Source organism: Fomitopsis serialis, assembly GCF_022376445.1.
Source record: "Fomitopsis serialis strain Sig1Antser10 chromosome Unknown B0H18scaffold_218, whole genome shotgun sequence".
Lineage (NCBI taxonomy): Eukaryota > Fungi > Basidiomycota > Agaricomycetes > Polyporales > Fomitopsidaceae > Fomitopsis > Fomitopsis serialis.
In genome coordinates, this window is record NW_025955178.1 from 581 (window position 1) to 18,497 (window position 17,917).

Consider the following 17,917-nt stretch of genomic DNA (forward strand, 5'->3'; position numbering starts at 1 on the left):
CTCCTGGGCAATATGTCAGCGACCACGGGAGCTATCTCACGGACAGGCGCCGTGTGCTCGACGGCGACATGTTGGCGCTCGCATACAAGGCCGAGGACATGCCCACCCTCCGTGGTTTGTTCGGCCAGACGGGGATCCGGGTAGTCCCATCCAAACGGAATCCGTACCGAGTCCCAATCGCCAAACGCAGACGAGCTCGACGATCAATCACCGCACCGAACCCGTGCCTGAGCGCAATCTCGGACTGGCGGACCGCGGCATCCGGATCGACATCGCAGAGCCGAGAAGGGAGGCCATCGATCGCGAGGATGAACGAGGACGAGCGCCTCCGTTAAACGCGGATCAACGGGTGTCCCGTTTGTGGGAGCAATTCAAGTGTGATCTCCTGCAGAAGGCCCCGTCTCCGAAGGGAAGACAGCATCGATCGTTCCTGACGGTCACAGCGATCGAGAAGGTGAACGCACCCGACAGGTTGTTCAAGTCACCGGTTTTGCCATTCACGCAGTGCCGCGTCAATCACGTGGACGGAACATTCTGGACGGGGATAATGTTCGACCGGTATTTCCCGCCGACACACACCACCATCAACCATTCGCTGCAGAACTACGTGCAGTGTACGTACTGGAAACAGTGGTCGGCGCTGCTGGCTAAGCACGACGAGGTGGACATCCCCGCGCTCCGCCGCGCGCTGCTGGGGCTGTTCAACCAAATGCTTTGGCTGCCGCAGCCTGAGAATGACCGGATCTGGAACACGCGTCAGGCCGGCGCCTCATCGGCAAAGGCCGTGCCCACCGGGAGCCGAGGCCCGGCTCCCATTCTTGCGGTAAATCCTTTGGTCTACAAGGGCGAGCGCTGGGTGATCCGGAGTGTGCGTCCGGAGGAGATGAACCCCGAGGAGGAAGGCCGGCAATCACCTGTGTATGACGTGCCCTTCGAGATGTCATCCGACGAAGAGCAAGCGGACAGGGAGCAGGCGGCGAGGGATGAGAGGATTAGGCGTCGCGAGGAAGAGGAGGAGTCGTCGGAATGAGCAACGGTCCATAGTGTGTACTCTACCTCAATGTAGAAAGCAACATATAGACGGTGCGACATATATACGGTGTGCTGACAACGCCAGTCCAGTGAGCCAATGGCGCACCCCGCGCAGGGGATGGAGGAGCCCGCAAAGAACGGAAAGCGTGGGCGAGGCAACACCTCACGAGCGATCTGCCCTGAGTGCGCCGAAGGCGCACTGGGGCGAGGGCGGGCGGCGGTGCACGTGACCGGTGGGCCGGCGTGCCCTGCCCGTTGCGGTGCGCCTTCGGCGCACCGAGGGCGACCTGCTTGGGCGTGGCAGCGCGCGGTGGCAGGCCCCGCCGCGGTGCGTCAACGGCGCACCCGGCGCTCCGTGCCCGCCCAGCCTACCCAAAGCGGTATGCCCCATCCGCGCTCCAGACCCCAGCGGGATCAAGATCAGCGAGATCGCCGGCTCACCGCGCTGATCCTCCCGGCCTATCAGCAGTGGGCGCTCAATGAAAATTTGCTCGCTCACGCCGCGGTGCGCCGTCGGCGCACTTCTCGCGGGCAGCCCGTCCAATCCCATCACGAGCCACAGTGTCCCCGGGCGCTGATCGTCTCGGTTAACGCTTATCTGGATCGAAGATCCCCGTTGGCCGAAATTTGATGGGACTGCTGTGGGCTATAAAGCCCCTCACAACCATTCCCTGCCCCCCACATTACTCTCTTCCTGTACCGCCACCCCTGCTTCCTCGCTCCCGCTTTCGCAATGGGCGTGTGGACGCCCCAACACAACGTCTTCGACCTAATGGTCAGCCAACCGGATCTGGTGAGTTGCGGCGCGTGGGAGGTCCTGACGCGCAAGGAGAACACCGGCCTGCCGTGGGATGAGAGTGCCGGGCCGAAGTCCGTCCCGAGTTCCTGGATGGCGCACGACGGCGCCCTGCTCAAAAAGGTCCTCGCCTTCGTGTCGAGGTACCGGGCAATCGAGGGCGCGACCGCCCGCCAAGCGTGCCTGAAGATCAAGAAGGACAAGGACTCGGAGGGTCGCGACGCCGTCCTCGGATGGCTGACGGAGGCCGTGAAGGAGTGGCAGATCCGCGCGCGGACGCTGCAGGTGCTCGAGACCGTCGAGCTGGGGCCGTATCAAACGATGCGGAACATGGAGACGATGACGGTGAGCATCGTCACAGTCGTCCAACACCGGTACTGACGCCACGCCCAGCTCCCCAACGTCAAGGAGTGCAACCTCGCCAGTGCGACGCTCCCGGTCGTGCTCGAGCTCCTCGGCGGTGGGGCGACTTTCAGGGCCGCGACGCCGAAGCCGTGGGCCACGAAGTACGTGGGGCGGATCTTCCCCACCTATGGCATTCGGAGGGTAAGCGGATCGGCGACGAGGTCAAGAAGATCGACAAGTGGGTCGCCGGGATGGAGAACGACTGGGACGGTGAGTGCGCGCGTTGTGCAAAGCGTGCCGCGTTAACCCTCGGTGCAGAGATCCTGAAGAAGGACAGCAAGACGATCAAGGGCGCGATGACCAGGTATTTCAAGCAGGTCTCGACGCACCTCGAGGCGGCGAGGAACCTCGACAACGTCGCCGCCGTCGAGAAGTTCAAGACGCACCTGGAGAACGTCCAGAAGGTGCGCGACCAGATGAAGGACCGCTCGAAGGCGGTACCCGGTACGTCTCCGTCATCGCCTCTCCGACGACCTCTGACCTCGTTGCAGGGCTGCCCAAGTCGGTCGTCGAGGCGCTCCAGCAGCTCGCCGACGCAAAGGAGGTCGACCAGCTCAACTTCGAGCTGGAGCGCCTCCTCGAGCAGATCGAGGACGAGGACGACGCGGAGCTGCACATCGGCCTGCACAACCTGGACGACTTCGCGTGGGGCACCGGCGTCAAGGAGTACGAGAAGTGCACCCCCGACGAGCTCTGGGCGATGCTCGGCCGGAGCGCCGACAAGAGCATCCCCTTCTTCAACCTCGTCGAGTCGACGATCGGCGTGCACGACCCGTGGTCCCCGGAGGGCATCAAGGCGCTCGAGGGCAAGGACACCATCCCGCTGGCGCCCCGCTGGCACCAGCTCGTCGGCATCGTCAAGATGCTCGACAACGTGCTGGCCGGCAAGCCGACCCTCCTCATGGACGGCGTCGGCGTCGGCAAGACGATGCAGGTCGTCGGCCTCATCTGCATGATGGCGCACTTCCGGATGCACTACGCGTCCCACGGCCACTTCCCGGGCAAGTACAGTAAGTCACGTTTCTATGCGCGGTGAAGATAGCTACTTACCTTCTTCACAGAGAACGTCAAGTTCCCGGGCTCCGACGACGGCAACTTCCTCGACGCCCCCGCCTCATCGTCGTGCCCGTCTCGCTCGAGACCCAGGTGCGGCTCGAAATCCACCGGTACGTGTCCGCGAAGTCGTTCGACCTGATGTCGTACACCGCCCTCGTCCGCGGCAACCGGGCGGAGCAGTTCTGGGCGGCGGTCAACGCCTTCAAGCAGCCGAAGAGTCGGCAGATCGTCCTTCGACGGTGCCGGTAAGTACACGCCCTCGTCATCCATTCCTCGCTCACAATACTTGCGTAGGCGGTGTCGAAGGACAGCACCGAGGTTTCATGCTCCCGCCTGGCGAGCCGTGGCACGCCGGATCGGAGATCCCCCGCCCCGCCCGCGAGGCTGCCGCCATCAAGGCGAAGTCGGTGTTCAGCCGCAACTGGGGGCTCGTCATCGTGGACGAGATCCACGAGATGCGCAAGCCGAATGCGGCCTTCCGCGCGGTGCGGAATCTCCGGGAGCACGCGGGCTCCATGGTAGGACTGTCGGCGACGCCGACGATCACCAGCGCGATGGTAAGTCCCACTCTCCGGATTGTAACCAAGCTCACCGTCGCTGCACAGGACCTCGTCTCCATCGGTCGCCTGATGGGCCTCCCCCGATTCGGCGACGAGTACAAGGAGGAGCTCGCCGGTCACGGACGGCTCCTGACGCGCGCGCAGACCAAGGACCGGGCGGAGCGGCGCGACAACAGGACCCTCCGGCGCGTCACCGCCGCCAAGGAGAGCAAGGACGGGGAGCCGTCGACGTGGAGCTCGGCCACGGCGGCGGAGACCATCACCATCATGGCCGACTACCGGAAGCGGTGGGCGGGCATGGTCATCCGTCGGACGGTGACGTCCACGGACTGGCAGGGGAACGTTGTCAGTGGCTTGCCGCCCTGCAACGACATCTCCATCATGCTCCGGCTCGCCCCGTACGAGCGCAAGGTGGTCCAGTCGATCCAGGCTGAGGTCGGCCAGGACGCGAAGGGGAAAAAGGCCGCGGTGACGGACAAGGTGAGCAAATAACCACTTGCTCGAGTATGGGGTCGGGTGCGCCGAAGGCGCACCCCGCGCGGGGCTGCTGAGAGGTCCGGTTGGAACACCGTAACCTCTCATCAGTGCCCTCGTCGAGTGCGCCGTTGGCGCACCGCAGCGCAGGGTGCGCTGGCCAGCCACCCATGAGCCACTTGGGCGGTTCGCTGGCATACAGCTGCAGTGAGCCAACGGCGCACCCCTCGCGGAGGGCGAGTCTCACAGGCCGGCCGTGCTGCGGTGCGCCAATGGCTCACTGCCCGCAGTGGATTAGTCCTGCGTGGCACCCGCGGCCCCCCGCCGGGTGCGCCAATGGCGCACTGGACGGCCGTGCCTTCGCACGGCCACTGTTATGATTTTCCTTCCCCCTCGCGCGGGTGCGCCGATGGCGCACCTGTTGCCAGTGTTTCAGTGGCTGACAATTTTCACTCACAGAACTTCTACGTGGACATCCGCCGGACGATGTTCCACTTCTCGATGGCCCGGCACCCCCCGCCCGACGCGAAGATCCCGGTCACGCGCGAGGACTTCGAGGCCATCCCGACGGCCAAGCTCATGGCCCTCGTCGACTTGCTCGAGAACCACAGCAAGCCGAAGGCCCCCCCGATGCGGAACGACCCGGAGCTCGATGGCGTCCCCCTCTCCAAGCTCCCCGAGTTCCCGGACTCCAACCGCCTGGTCCCCGACGAGGACTACGTGTACGTCTCGTACTCGGGGGACGAGCCGGACAAGATCGTCATTTATTCGACGTTCCCGTCGAATAACATCGTGCTCGAGAACGTAAGTCTTCTTTTTGTAATCCCTCAATCCTTTTCTCACCTGTCTTAGTTGTTCGCGGCCTACGGCTTCAAGGCCGTCTTCATCCACGGCTCGCTGTCCGCCAAGCAGCGCGCCGAAGAGGTCGAGAAGTTCCGGAAGTCGACTTGGGGTGGCAAAACCATCCTGTCATGTCTGGCGTCGGCGCGACGGGGCTCAACATCGCGTGGGCCAACGTCATCATCTTCCTGGTGCGTTGTCTCTTTTTCCTTTCTCATCCTTCTCTCATCCGGTGCCAGGACACCACGTGGTCGGCGCAGTCCGACGAGCAGGCGATCGGGCGGATCCACCGCTTCGGGCAGATGCGCGACGTCTTCGTCTACCGCATCGTCGTCACCGAGTCCGTGGACGTCGCCCTCAACAACATCGCCTGGGACAAGGGCGTGATGCACATCGCGTTCATCACCCCGGGCTTCGACCTCGGTAAGTACCACGTCATTCTTTTGAAATCCACTCTGACTCGTCATTCAGCGAGCTCGAGGCAGCGGATGCTCGGCGCGGCGGTCCTCGACCTGCTCGACTTGGAGGCCGCCGAGGACAACGAGTACGTCAAGTCCGACGTCGAGGAGGAGGCGACGAGGAGGAGGACGAGGACGACGAGCCGGCCCCGAAGCGCAAGGGCAAGGGCAAGGAGAGGGCGGTCGAGAAGAAGACTCCCGCCCCCAAGAAGCCCTCCAAGAAGGCCGCCGGCGAGGGCTCTGCGCCGAAGAAGGCGTCCAAGAAGACCGCCGGCGAAGGCTCTGCGCCGAAGAAGGCGAGCAAGTCCACGGCCGACCAGGAGGCGTCGACCTCGAAGCAGCCCGCGGCGGAGTCGACGGACGCGGCGCCCAAGCGCCCTCGCCCCAAGCCGAGGATGAGGAAGGCGGTCCCGGAGCCCACCCCTGAGGTCTCCCCTCAGCCTGAGGAGACGGCTGCCCCCGCCCCCAAGACCACGCGCAAGAAGGGGCCGAAGTCGCGCGCCCTCATCTCGGACAGCGACGAGGACACTCCGGCAGTCCAGGAGACTGCCCCCGCCGCCGAGGAGACTGCCCCCCGCCGAGGAGACTGCCGCGGCTGAGGACCCTCAGCCCTCCGCCGAGTCGAGCGCAGCCCCCGCCCCCATCCCGGACACGTCCGCAGCCGGCGAGAACCCCGTCGACTCCATGGACGTCGACCCCCAGGTCCCCGCGCCGCCGCCCCCGCCTTCGTCCATCCCGCCCCCGGTCCCCGCCTCGCCCTTCGCCCCCCCGCCGCCCGTGGTGTCACGCCACTCAACACCTATCGCACCTGAACCATCTACTCAGAGTGCGCGTGACACCCCCGGCCAGCTGGATCCCTCGCTGTGGTTCCGCTCGCCGACGCGCTCGCCGACTCGTCCCCCTGCCGTCCCTCCGACCATCGCCGCGGTGTCGTTCCAGCTGGGCTCGACTTCGCTCTCCCGTGCCCCGTCCGCCCCGCCCTTCGTCGACGACATGAACGTCGACGACATGGCCGTCGACCAGGAGCCCGTTGTGCCCGAGGTCCCGGAGGCTGGCCCGTCCGACTTGCGCGGTCGTTCGACGAGCTCGCGCTCTGAGTCGACTCGGCCGTCGTCTCCGCTGTCGTCGGCCTCGTCGGCGTCCCCGACCCCCCGCAAGCCGAAGCGCGTTCGCGAGCCGAGCAGCAGCCCGCCCAAACCTGACGCAGCCCCGCGTCGCTCCAATCGGAAGGCCGCCCCGGTGAATCGGTTGCAGGCGGGCCCGGCGGGACGCGAGGAGCGTACTCCTGGTGCCGGCGCCGCGGATGCTCGCCAGAAGAAGCGGTCGAAGAAGTGAGCCTGTCGTCCTGTCGCGTGGCCGCGTTTTTTTTGCATCATCTCATGTACAATGTAATGACCGTTAATGACGAATGTTATTGTGTGTATCACTGACTTGTGTGAGAATAAGACTGAATAAGAAGACTACGAATAAGACGACTACGAATAAGAGAGGTGGCCGCAACGCTAAGTCCGTCAGTCGAAGGCACCTGCGTAAGGAACGGGCAGGGACTGGTGAGCCGACGGCGCACCCGCGCGTGAGGGAGCCCGCTGCCTGCCCAGCCACGCTGCAGTGCGCCGTCGGCGCACCCCGAGGAGGCGGCGAGCGGGTGCACTCGGCCCGCCCTGTCCGCCGCAGCCGGCTTGCGGGCCGGTGGAGCAGGTCGTCACCGCTAGTGCGCCATCGGCGCACCCCTCCGCGGTGACTCCCATGCTCACACCGGCCCCGCGTTCGCCTGGCTTTTGGCGGCCAGTGGCGACCCTGTGCACCCCGCTCGCCGCCTCCTCGGGGTGCGCCGACGGCGCACTGCAGCGTGGCTGGGCAGGCAGGCGGGCTCCCTCACGCGCGGGTGCGCCGTCGGCTCACCAGTCCCTGCCCGTCCGTGCCGTGGCTGCTCAACCACTTCAGGACTTGTCGCCGCGTCCACCCTCTTCTTATTCCCATTTGCTCTCCCCTCTCTCGTTCGTCCACCGTGACGCGCGTCCACGTGCTCAAAGTCCAGGCGCTAAACGGAATTAGCGCCCATTAGGGTTAGGGCTTGTGGCGAACCTAGCCGTCCAGGTTGCCCGTTTTCGTCTCATAACCTAACCCACCTCCATCCCTTCGTTCCGGCCGACTGCCGTCTCGCGGAGACTATCAACGCCTCTATTGACCAGGCTGCGCTGACTGGCGAGAGTCTACCGGTGCAAACACGTTTTTTGGTAGCGCTGCGTCGCTCGTCGGCCAGGACGACGATACCACTGGCCACTTGCCTTGCCAGATCGGGACTTTCTGTTTGGTCGCTATCGGAATCTTCGTCATTGCGGAGATCTTCTGCCTGTACGCTGGCTTCCGCTACCATTACCGTCGCGGCTTGAACAACATCCTGGTGCTCTTGATCGGTGGTATCCCCATTGCTATGCCCACCGTCTTGTCCGTGGCGCTCGCCGTCGGTGCCCAGCAGCTCGCGAAATACAAGGCTATCGTCACCTGTATTATGGCCATCGAGGAGCTTGCCGCCGCCACCATCCTGTGCTCCGACAAGACCGGTACCCTCACCACCAAGAAGTTCACCATCGATCGCGAGACCGTCAGCACCTACGGTGCCTTCTCCGCCGAAGATGTCATCCTCCTCGCTGCCTACGCTTCGCGTACCGAGAACCAGGATGCGATCGACACTTGCGTCTTTGGAGTCCTCGGCGACACCTCTCGCGCCCGTGCTGGTATCAAGCTGCTCGACTTCAAGCCTTTCAACCCCGTCGACAAGCGCACGGGATCACTTACCGGGAGGAGAGCTCTGGCAAGCTCAAAGCGTGTCACCAAGGGCATGACCGGAATCATCATCGAGCTTTGCACGCGCAACAAGACCGAGGAGCAGGAGAACAAACTCGAGGCCGACGTTGAGGAGTTCGCCGCGCGTGGTCTGCGCGCCCTCGCGGTTGCCTACGAGGAGGTCGACGGCGACAACTTCGCTCGACGAGATGAGCCTCGACGCTGACGGTTTCGCTGGTGTCTTCCCGGAGCACAAGTACGCGATCAAGCGCCTTCAGGGTCTTGGCCACTTGGTCGCGATGCCTGGTGACGGTGCCAGCGACGCGCCCGCTCTCTCGTGCTAACGTCGGTATGGCCGGCCTTCTCTGTTTCTCTGTATGTTGCGATACCTCCCGTTCTATATGACGATCTACTAGTAGGCAATACATGTTTGGCCTACCTGTGACTCGCTGGTAATCCATATGAATTGCTCTATACGCGCTCCTTCTGCCAATGCTCCTCATGCTCACTTTCATTTTGACCGTCTTGCACAACGCCGAACATCACTAGGAGCACTCAAATTGCGTGCACATAGACTCATAAATCAACAGCTTGGCAGCCATGAAGATTCCCCGACAAGCTTGAATCTAGTGAGCTTTCACTATGAGTCCTCAAATCATTGCCGTGTTGTCTCACAGCTCTCTTATTTCGTGGCACTCAGTCACGCCTGAAAGACGCCTGATGCCGGAACACTACGCGCTGAGCCTGCTGTCCAACATCCCCAAGCGTATTCACCGTTACGATGCTCAGAGAATGTCGTACGTCATCCAATTGTCCCGTAGATGACGGGCGCGATTAGGCGGTGAGCTATGTTCACGCTCCTGCTGCTTGATCCCGCGCTCAGGACTGCTTTTCAGGTACCTCTACCAATAGCACACCGGGCAGTCCGTTTCCATGTTTCCGTACCAGGGTTGAATACAAGGTTCAAGACTCCACGATCCAATCATGGCGCGAATGAAGCAACCATGTGGGCCTTGATCGCAGAGAGCTTGTTTCTCTTTGCATCGCCACCGAGTCTCGCATTGCGAAGGTGATGCGCACGCACTCAGGGGGTAGCTGGTCAAAGACGCCACGAACAAGAAGGGCGTGGAAATCCGAGACGGATGCGAATGTCCAAGTCGCCGTAGGTGGTACTTCAGCTATATCTCGAAGTGTGGCGGGACTTGCCAGCACTAGTAGGAAGCGGCTGTCGAGCAGCTTCACATGAGGGCTTGCGATGTTCGATAACAGCGTGGTAAGGATCCTCTGGACGCTATGCAGTGAGGGTACAACACCGCTAAACGCCACATGCAGCTCTTCCAGCGCCGTGCTTCCCGAGAGACGCGGCGTCCCCATAGGCAGCTACTGTAGGATGTTTACGCTCGTGAGCGATGGAAGAGGCTATCGGTGGGAGATCTCACCGTTGTCCAGATCCGGACAAGTCGAGCGAAACCGCTTAATCCGACTTCCACATAGATCCAGGACTTGTGTGACGCCCAATTGAAGCTCTTCGGACCGCCCGTCTGCAAACAAGACCTTAAGCTCCTGTAGATTGTCACCGCACTCCTGAGGGGAGGACACCAGCCTTAACAGTTGCAACACGCGTGCTGGAGGTACATAGCGGAGCCTAAACACCAACGGCCTTGGTGAGAGACGATGTGTCAGTGCGCTGTGCACGGACGTTGAGCCATTCGATCGCGGATCTAAGCCAGGGTCGAAATGCAGGTGTACACGGAGAATCGACAGAGCTGTATAATGCGACATGTGTTGTTCCAGATGAAAAAGCGAGGAGAAGTGCCGCAAGTCCAGGTCTAGATCGACGACAGATGGGTAGAAGGTAGTGCACACGTCGACGGAAGACCATATATACATATGCTCTTGAGCTTGTGGGAAGCCATGGACGCGCAGCGAGGCGCAAGGATGGCCGGCTGCAGGGGCTGTAGTGTGATGGACCATAGAGTTAGAGCCTCGAGATGCGGCAGTGAATTGAGCAACCTATGAAGATCCAGTGTACTGCGAAAACGACACCGCTGGATCACAAGCTTTGTAATACTGGTATAATAGGCGAGGCAACGGAAGAAAATGTCATCTGGTCTGGGTACCCCTCAATCGATGTCAGAGAGGTCTAGAGAACGGAGGCCGGATGGAACGTAGCCGGGGAGGAGTATGCGCCAAATATGAGTGAATGGCTATCCAGATTCATCCACGACTCCTAATAGGTCTATGCAAGTCTTGCCCTGAGGTCTATTTCTCGGTTTATTCAGCACGCGCGCGTAGTGGTCTAACTCTAAGGCCCATCCAGTGCCCAAGTGGTGCGGACTGCTGCGGCGGAAGACGTGCTGCGCAGCGTGGTACCAAGCACGGCAGACTGTGCAGCAAACGGCAGGTGCAAGGAGGTCGTCCCAGAGGCAGTAGCATATGTGCTTGATCACGTCCTGCGGAAGATGCGGATACCCTTCGCTGCATCGGCGAAGCCAATGAGCCCAGAATAACTGCAGCATGTCGGAGTAGAGGGCGAGCTATACCTTGAGTATGCGGGTGGCTTGAAGTCGATTCTGAGTTCGTCGTCGCCTTCACTGGTGACCGTATGGGCCATCTAACAAGATTGCCCATGATCAATCCACTGTGCGGGCTCACGTCCTGTAGAAAGCGGCTTACCATATATTGTGGGTTCCGAGTTCTCGGCCTACTTAGCATCAAGCAAAAGAGCCGCGCTTCGATAAAACTATACTATTGTTAGGCAGGTTAGCCGAGAGATCGCGCTGCCTCCTTACATCAACACGAACTCAGTTACTCACTAAGCTGAGTCGTCACTGTTGGGACAATTATGCGTGGTGTCGGAGCGCAGAACTAGGGCCCACAGATTTGCAGCAAAACTGAGAGCTACAAACGTGATGACGGGCAGGATAGGTTACAGCTAATTCCTTATTGCTAGACCCCTCGCCGGAAAGGGCGTACAGGCGGGTTCGTCGGCCTTGGTATTCTTTCTGTCTCACCATCGTCATTTTACCATAACGGGCAGTGTCGGGGGCGAACCAGACCGCGTTCCGAAGCCGAGGTCGACCGGCAGAGCGTGCGGATCACCTGCAAACAAGGCCAGACGAAGGCCCGACGCCCTCACTGGGGACAAACTGGCTTGTGCGGAACCCTAACATTGTAAGTTACCATCGTAAAACCGTGTATATTAGGTAGATAATTGAACATAACTAATTTTCTCATCCCTAACATCGAAAGCCAGCCAATCAGAGGCCGCGCCTTTCAATGTTAGGCTCCCTTCCATATGTTATTTTTGGTATTCCACCTAATATACACGGTTTTACGATGGCAACTTACAATGTTAGGGTTCCGCACAAGCCGGTTTGTCCCCAGTGCCTCCGCCTGTGCACACATTTTCGGAAGGGGGTCTAGCAATATGGAATTAGCTGTAACTGAAGTGCTGGTGTGGAGGGGAACTTATTTACCATGTAGACTACCGCTGGCAGCCTCGGCTGGGACTGGGGAGAACTGGCTCAGAGCGAGCGCACGTGACAAACGCGTCGGTATCCAAGCTTCAGCAATTCTCTCCAAGGACCAACGATCGCGAATCTCCGTACGACCATCTTCTCCTCGACCGTCTGATACCGTTTCTTTCTGCTTGCGCGCCGCAAAAGCTTCACACATATACTGCAGACTCATCAGATGGCAGCGCTTGCCGGCTCTGGTTTTCTTTGGCTCGCTACAGCTCGCTCCGCTGGACCCCCACGCATACACCGACCGTCTCGCTGCACTCCCACTCTTCATCTGGTTCCCTTGCGTCCGTCTCAACACCGTTGCCTTTTTTGAAGCTTTTGCTCTACTCGAAGATGGCTGCTTGCATACCTTTTATGCCTCAGCGGCCTGCATTGCGCCAACAACCCCAAACCTCGGCTCCCTCGCTCTCCAGTACCGTCGCTCACAACTCGTTCCGCCCGAACAGGCTGCTCTCTGGCAGCTACTCAGCCCCTTCACACTCATACAATGACGGGTCCACTCAGATATAGCCACCCATCACAGCGCCGAAGCTGCACTGAAAGCCGCGACAAATAAGCCGCTCAATGTATCCGGCCTCGCGAAGCGCAAACCTGTCCCTCAGTCTAACGGGGCCTCCGGACTGGGCATGAACCGCAAGTCCTTTGACAGCTCTGGAGCCGATGCTCGCTCGACCAGGCCTGTCCTACCCCGGGCCAGGCCCACCGTCTATCGGGCTCTCGTCCGTCTTCTCCGTTCTTCCTCTCAAGCACCGTCTCTGGTACTGGTACTGGGTCCGAGTTTTTGTCTGTGAACGGATTTCGCCCGCCGATGTTGCCCGTGCCGTCTAAGATGCAAACCACAGGCTCTGGGGACAATGTGAACGCGAACCACTAGCATACAGTCACCTCCGCTGGCGACGACAACGTCTCGGACCCTCACTCTGCGAACGGCGACAGATACGATAGCGCCCGCTCACTGGGCTCGAACAATACAGAGCGCGGCCATGCTCGCCCGCGCGTCTCCTCTCATCCGTCTCTGGAGAAGATCAACGAAGATGAAGACGAGGACGACCGGGGTCACCCCAGCAGTGCTCAGGGCTAACGGGCCTCCGGTTCCTTCCCGGACGACGCCCACGCGGGCTCGGACGACGCTCCTTCTGAGGCGTCGCAGCATGGCTTGCGCAGGTCGGTCAAACGCATCCGCCAGCAAGACTTCGAGGAGGAAGAGTTTGCGTACGGGACTCAGTCTAAGCGGTACAAGCTGGATGGGCATGGCCCCGCGGTGAGTTTAACCTTCTTCGTGGCACGATTTGCATCCATTTAGCTAGGTCGTGGCTGCGCAACTCCAGCGGATTCCCTGGTACCGACCTCGCTACCTTGCTGACACCCCGCGCAGGACGACCTCGCAGCGCGCTACTCTCGCGGACCGACCCCCGACGTCCGCGGCTACATCGCTCCCGACGACTACGAGCACGGCATCCCTGACCCTCGCGCGCAATCGCAGCAGCCCGACAGGCCGTACTCCCGCATGTCCAAGGCGCACGTTCATCCACAGGCTCACCCCGTACTCTTGGACCTTATGGGACGTGGGGAGGCGCTGTACAAGCTCATGGGGCAAGACCTTGGCGAGTTCGTGGAGGGCCATGTGGACGTGTACGAGAGGCGAAGAAGAGATGGTCCGAGTGCTCGATGGAGGAGTGGACGGCTGGCGCAGAGGGTGAGTTCATGTGTTGTTCCCCCGGAAACTGCGTGAACCGCAACTGACGCGAGGTGCATGCAGAATTGACGACGAAGTTCGCCAAGATTTTAGATCTTATACGTCGTCCTTTTGCTGTCCGTTCAAGGACGTCGCTGACGATCGCATCAGGTCAAAGACCACATGACGTGCGTTCCATCCTGCCCATACTGCAGTCTCCGGGTCTACTCGTGAGCGGCCGCTGATGCATGAAGCGTAAAGCGAAGCTGTCCCTCTACGCCTCCCTTCATTCCGCCGTCGCCTCCCATAAACCCACGCTCGGCGAGCAAGAGAAGGCGCTGACGGAAGCGCGGGAGAGCCTGGTCCGAGAGGGAGGTGCGGTCGTTGGTGGAGGCGCGATTGCATCTGCCATGCAGGCGGAGAAGCCGAACGGGGAGTAGCGTGGACACAACAAGCTTCCGCAGACACCGCCTACGTACGATCGGTAAGGCATGTTGATGCGGTAAGATAGGGTATGTTCAGTTGAAGATACAAAGATACATGTTGTACACCCGCAAGTAGATCGCCTTGCGCGCGTCCTCACGACGCCTTCGTGATCAGCTCCTGCACGATCTTCACCGCCCTCTTGACCTTCGCCTTGTCCTCCGCCGTCGCCTGCACCGTGCTTGTCCCAATCCCGCATCCCGCGGGCCCGCCATCCATCCACATCAGGTCGTCGCTCCCGAAGGCAATGCTCCTGTCCAAACCTTAGATGTCCTCGCTCCCCGGCGGCTGCTCCGTCGGGATCGATTTGAGGATATCGTGCAGCTCGCCGACGAGTATTGTCGCCCCTGTGTCGGTGGCTGACAGCGCCTTGCGCTCCTCATCACCGAGGGAGGGCGTGCCGTCGGGGCGCACGGCAGCGGTGATGCTCCAGCTGGGCTGCGAGGGTGTTCCGGTGATCAGATCGCACTAGGGGTGGGAGGAGCGAAGCCTCCGGTGATACCTATAGGTAGTCGCGGATGAGTGAGTTCACGTTCACGTGTGATCAGGAAAGACCCTGGCTGACCGTGCTGCAGGCGGAGCGAGAACTCGGTCGGGGCTATGGTGGTGGTTTCGTCGGGACACTGAGCGTGCAGGGACTATGAACGGAGGGGCTATGGGCGTGGATGAAGGCACGTATAAATGTGGCAGGCTCGTACTGGAGCCTGAGGTGCTCGCAAAGTCAAACGCGATCAAGCAGCGCCTGGCACACACGTACTACTGTGTCGACGTGTGTTCCGAGTACGTAGCTGCAAAAAGCAAGCTGGGCGATGTCAGACTGGCCCGGTACGCAGCCACCGACCGTGACGGGGAACGGTCTTCTCCGCGACCCTCACTACTCAGTACTCAGTGCTCACTCACAGGTTTATCCCAAGCAATCGTTCTTCACCAGTTCCAGTCAAGCTTATACCGCCTCCACTTTCTCGTCTGCTCCATACACCATCGTCCGCACCTGTCGTGTGGCAACCGCTGCTGCTCCCGCTGGTTTTCCGCCCACGTTATCCTGAGGCACGAAGGTTGAAAAAATTGTCTACGTCTGCTTGGGGAGACTAGCCCACGCCCCAGTAACTCATCTGCTCATCTAAGTACTTAAGAGTGTCTAAGTCTGATATGACACAACGAAACTTACCGTCTTTCTTTCCATACACCTTCTTTCATGCCCTCCCCTCGTGTCGGCACAGACCCCACGGCGTGCCAGGAATTCAATCGGAACTTGATCGGAATTCGGTCGCTTACTTAGGCTACGTTGCTCTTTCCCGACTTGGCGCTGAGCGTCCCCTACGTACAAAACTACGTGCTTGCCACGTCTAATAGACTGAATGGTCCTATAGCCTGTATACAGTAAGTACGTTGATGTACTCAGTGACAACACCACGTCGCTATTGCTTCAGTCCAAACCCTTCTTCCGTCTGACCAGATCTCAGAAATAGGCTCTCAGCGGCCCGCGCCCGGGCCGCGCCTTGAAGCGTACGTTCGCCAGCCAAACTCCAGCCACTTCATTCCCGTTACGGTACTGCAACTGACATTCACTCGCTGGTCGGCCGTTACCTAATAGGATACTTCTCCCAGGCCGGTTTCAACATGGACCGGATCCAGATCAAGCGCAACGTGCCCATTGCTCCGCTCTAAGTACGAGGAATCCGAGATGTGCGCGCCGTCATCTCTGCGAGCGTTCCGCTGATCAACATCTCGGGCACGAAGACGGGGCGCAGTCCTAAGGACAAGCCAACCATGTACGAGGAGACGAGCGAAGGCGATATATTATGTTGGGGGAGCGTCGACATCATGATGGACGAGCGCGCGTTGTTGCGTCCACTCTACTTCAGAAGGCCTTAGCTGACGCGTCTCATTGCTCGACAGACATGTTCGAGAACAACCGTGAGCGTGCCGTCGACTACCTCAATACTTGGGACAACATCTATGTCTTTGACGGGTACGCGGGCGTAAGTAGCGGCGTCACGCCGAGTGCGGGCCAGTGCAGCTGATCTGTTGTTCCCTCTCGCATAGTGGGATCCGAAGTACCGTATTAAGGCCCGCGTCGTCTGCGCGTTAGTTGATCCCGCTCTGTTCATAGCAAGTCGTTCTTATGCCTCGTACCGCTGCGTCGGGCCCTGACGTCACGCCTCACAGAACAACACGCTCATCCGCCCGGCGGAGGAAGAGCTGAAGGATTTTCGGCGAGCCGGACTACAACGCGGACCAGCTCCCGGCGAGCCGTTTCACGGAGGGCGTGAGCAGTACCACGTCTGTTGAGATCAATTTCAAGCGCATGAACGCGATCATCCTCGGCATGGAGTATGCAGGTGAGATGAAGAAGGGTGCCTTCTCCGTCATGGCGCGTGTCTTCGTCCCGTCCCCTTGAGTGCGACTGACGACTATGTGTAGCACTGCCTCCGCTGACCGGTCAAGGTCGGCCAGCTCTCACTGCACCCGCCTGCCAATGTCGGCATCGAGAACAACGATGCGACCCTCTTCTGTGGGTTGTCGGACATGGGCAAGACGACGCTCTCCGCCGGCCCCCGCCGGAAGCTGATTGGCGACGACGAGCACGTCTGGTCGGACGACGGCGTGTTCAACTTCGAGGGCGGGTGCTACGCGAAGTGCGTCGACCTCTCCGCAGAGAAGGAGACCGAGATCTCCAACGCGGTCCGCTTCGGGAGCATCCTCGAGAATGTCGCGTACAACCCGATCTTGCGCGTGCCCCACTACGTAGACGTCAGCATCACGGAGAGCACGCGCTGCGCGTACCCGATTGAGTTCATCCCGAACGCGCAGATCCCGTGCGTGGTCAACCGCCAGCAGAGCAACATCATCATGCTCACCTACCATGCGTTCGGTGCCCTGCCGCCCGTGAGCGAACTCCTGCCTGAGCAGGCGAGCTACCACTTCCTCGCGGGCTACACTTCGTGAGTCTCCTTAGACTCTATGATGGAGAAAGACATCACTGATATTGGCCAGGAAACCCCCTGATACGGAGGACGGCATCCTTGAGCCCATCCCGACGTTTTAGACGTGCTACTTCGCGCCGTTCATCGTCCTGCACCCCGGAGGCCACGCCGAGATGCTCGCGGAGCGTATGTCGAAGAACGACGTCGACTGCTGGCTGATCAATGCGGGCTGGACGGGCGACCAGTACGGGACGGGTAAGCGCTGCCCGCTCAATTACACGCGCATGGTGGTGCACTCGGGCGAGCTTGCCAAGGCGGAGTACGAGACGTTCCGTGTCGGGACGTTCGGTCTCCAGGTCCTGACCCACATCGAGGGCGTGCCGCGCGAGCTGTCGAGCCTCTGCTTGGCGTGGACGGACAAGGCGGCGTTTGAGAGGGAGGTGAGGAAGCTGGCGGTGATGTTCCAGAAGGCGTTTGCGCTGTATCCATAGGACGTGGAGAAGGTCAGACTTGCGGGCATCCGGACATTCCCTTTTCGTCGACGATACCACGGCCAGCGTAGGACAGGGCCTTCGACGCCGTCGCGTCCACAGAGACATGGCTTGACGTGGTGGGGATGGGTGTCATTGGGTGAGTACGGCCGCGACTCCAGACGTGGAGAATCCTAGGATCAGGACTTCCTTTCGGTACCTGGACCCTGTCTGTACCCATTCCAAGACGTCCGAAGTAACGCTGCTCGCGGGACGACAGGCGCGGCGGCTTTCTCTGCGATATACCCCCCGCATGGCGGAGCTCGGAGAGGCCGGGGTGGTGGTGGTCAGTAGTGTGAGAGTCGACCGGGACGGCCATGGCGGTCGCGGCGGACCTCTTCTCGCTCTTTGTATCCTCGGTCGACAT

At 60.7% G+C, this 17,917-nt stretch overlaps 5 protein-coding genes across 5 annotated transcripts; 4 read left to right on the top strand and 1 right to left on the bottom strand.

Annotated features, from left to right (window-relative positions):
- Positions 1-244: 244 nt before the first annotated feature.
- Positions 245-832, top strand: B0H18DRAFT_826861 (uncharacterized protein; the record flags this gene model as incomplete). The annotated part of the gene is made up of 1 exon (XM_048039355.1): positions 245-832. A coding segment is annotated over one exon (588 nt), but the record flags the coding sequence as incomplete, so codon positions are not given.
- A 7,115-nt stretch (positions 833-7,947) lies between these two features.
- On the top strand, positions 7,948-8,634 carry B0H18DRAFT_889310 (plasma membrane H+-transporting ATPase; the record flags this gene model as incomplete). The annotated part of the gene is made up of 1 exon (XM_048041270.1): positions 7,948-8,634. A coding segment is annotated over one exon (687 nt), but the record flags the coding sequence as incomplete, so codon positions are not given.
- Positions 8,635-12,918: 4,284 nt separating this feature from the next.
- On the top strand, positions 12,919-14,050 carry B0H18DRAFT_1126808 (uncharacterized protein; the record flags this gene model as incomplete). Its single annotated transcript, XM_048035221.1, has 4 exons — positions 12,919-13,026; positions 13,086-13,196; positions 13,311-13,631; positions 13,865-14,050. 4 exons carry the CDS (start codon positions 12,919-12,921, stop codon positions 14,048-14,050), a joined length of 726 nt encoding a protein of 241 aa, XP_047885610.1.
- A 307-nt stretch (positions 14,051-14,357) lies between these two features.
- B0H18DRAFT_1126809 (uncharacterized protein) lies at positions 14,358-15,075 on the bottom strand (the record flags this gene model as incomplete). Its single annotated transcript, XM_048035222.1, has 2 exons — positions 14,358-14,531; positions 15,043-15,075. The coding sequence occupies 2 exons, from the start codon at positions 15,073-15,075 to the stop codon at positions 14,358-14,360; spliced, it is 207 nt and encodes a 68-aa protein (XP_047885611.1).
- Positions 15,076-15,994: 919 nt separating this feature from the next.
- On the top strand, positions 15,995-17,511 carry B0H18DRAFT_960799 (uncharacterized protein; the record flags this gene model as incomplete). The annotated part of the gene is made up of 5 exons (XM_048042997.1): positions 15,995-16,075; positions 16,140-16,180; positions 16,302-16,473; positions 16,542-16,982; positions 17,143-17,511. 5 exons carry the CDS (start codon positions 15,995-15,997, stop codon positions 17,509-17,511), a joined length of 1,104 nt encoding a protein of 367 aa, XP_047885612.1.
- Between the last annotated feature and the right edge of the window lie 406 nt (positions 17,512-17,917).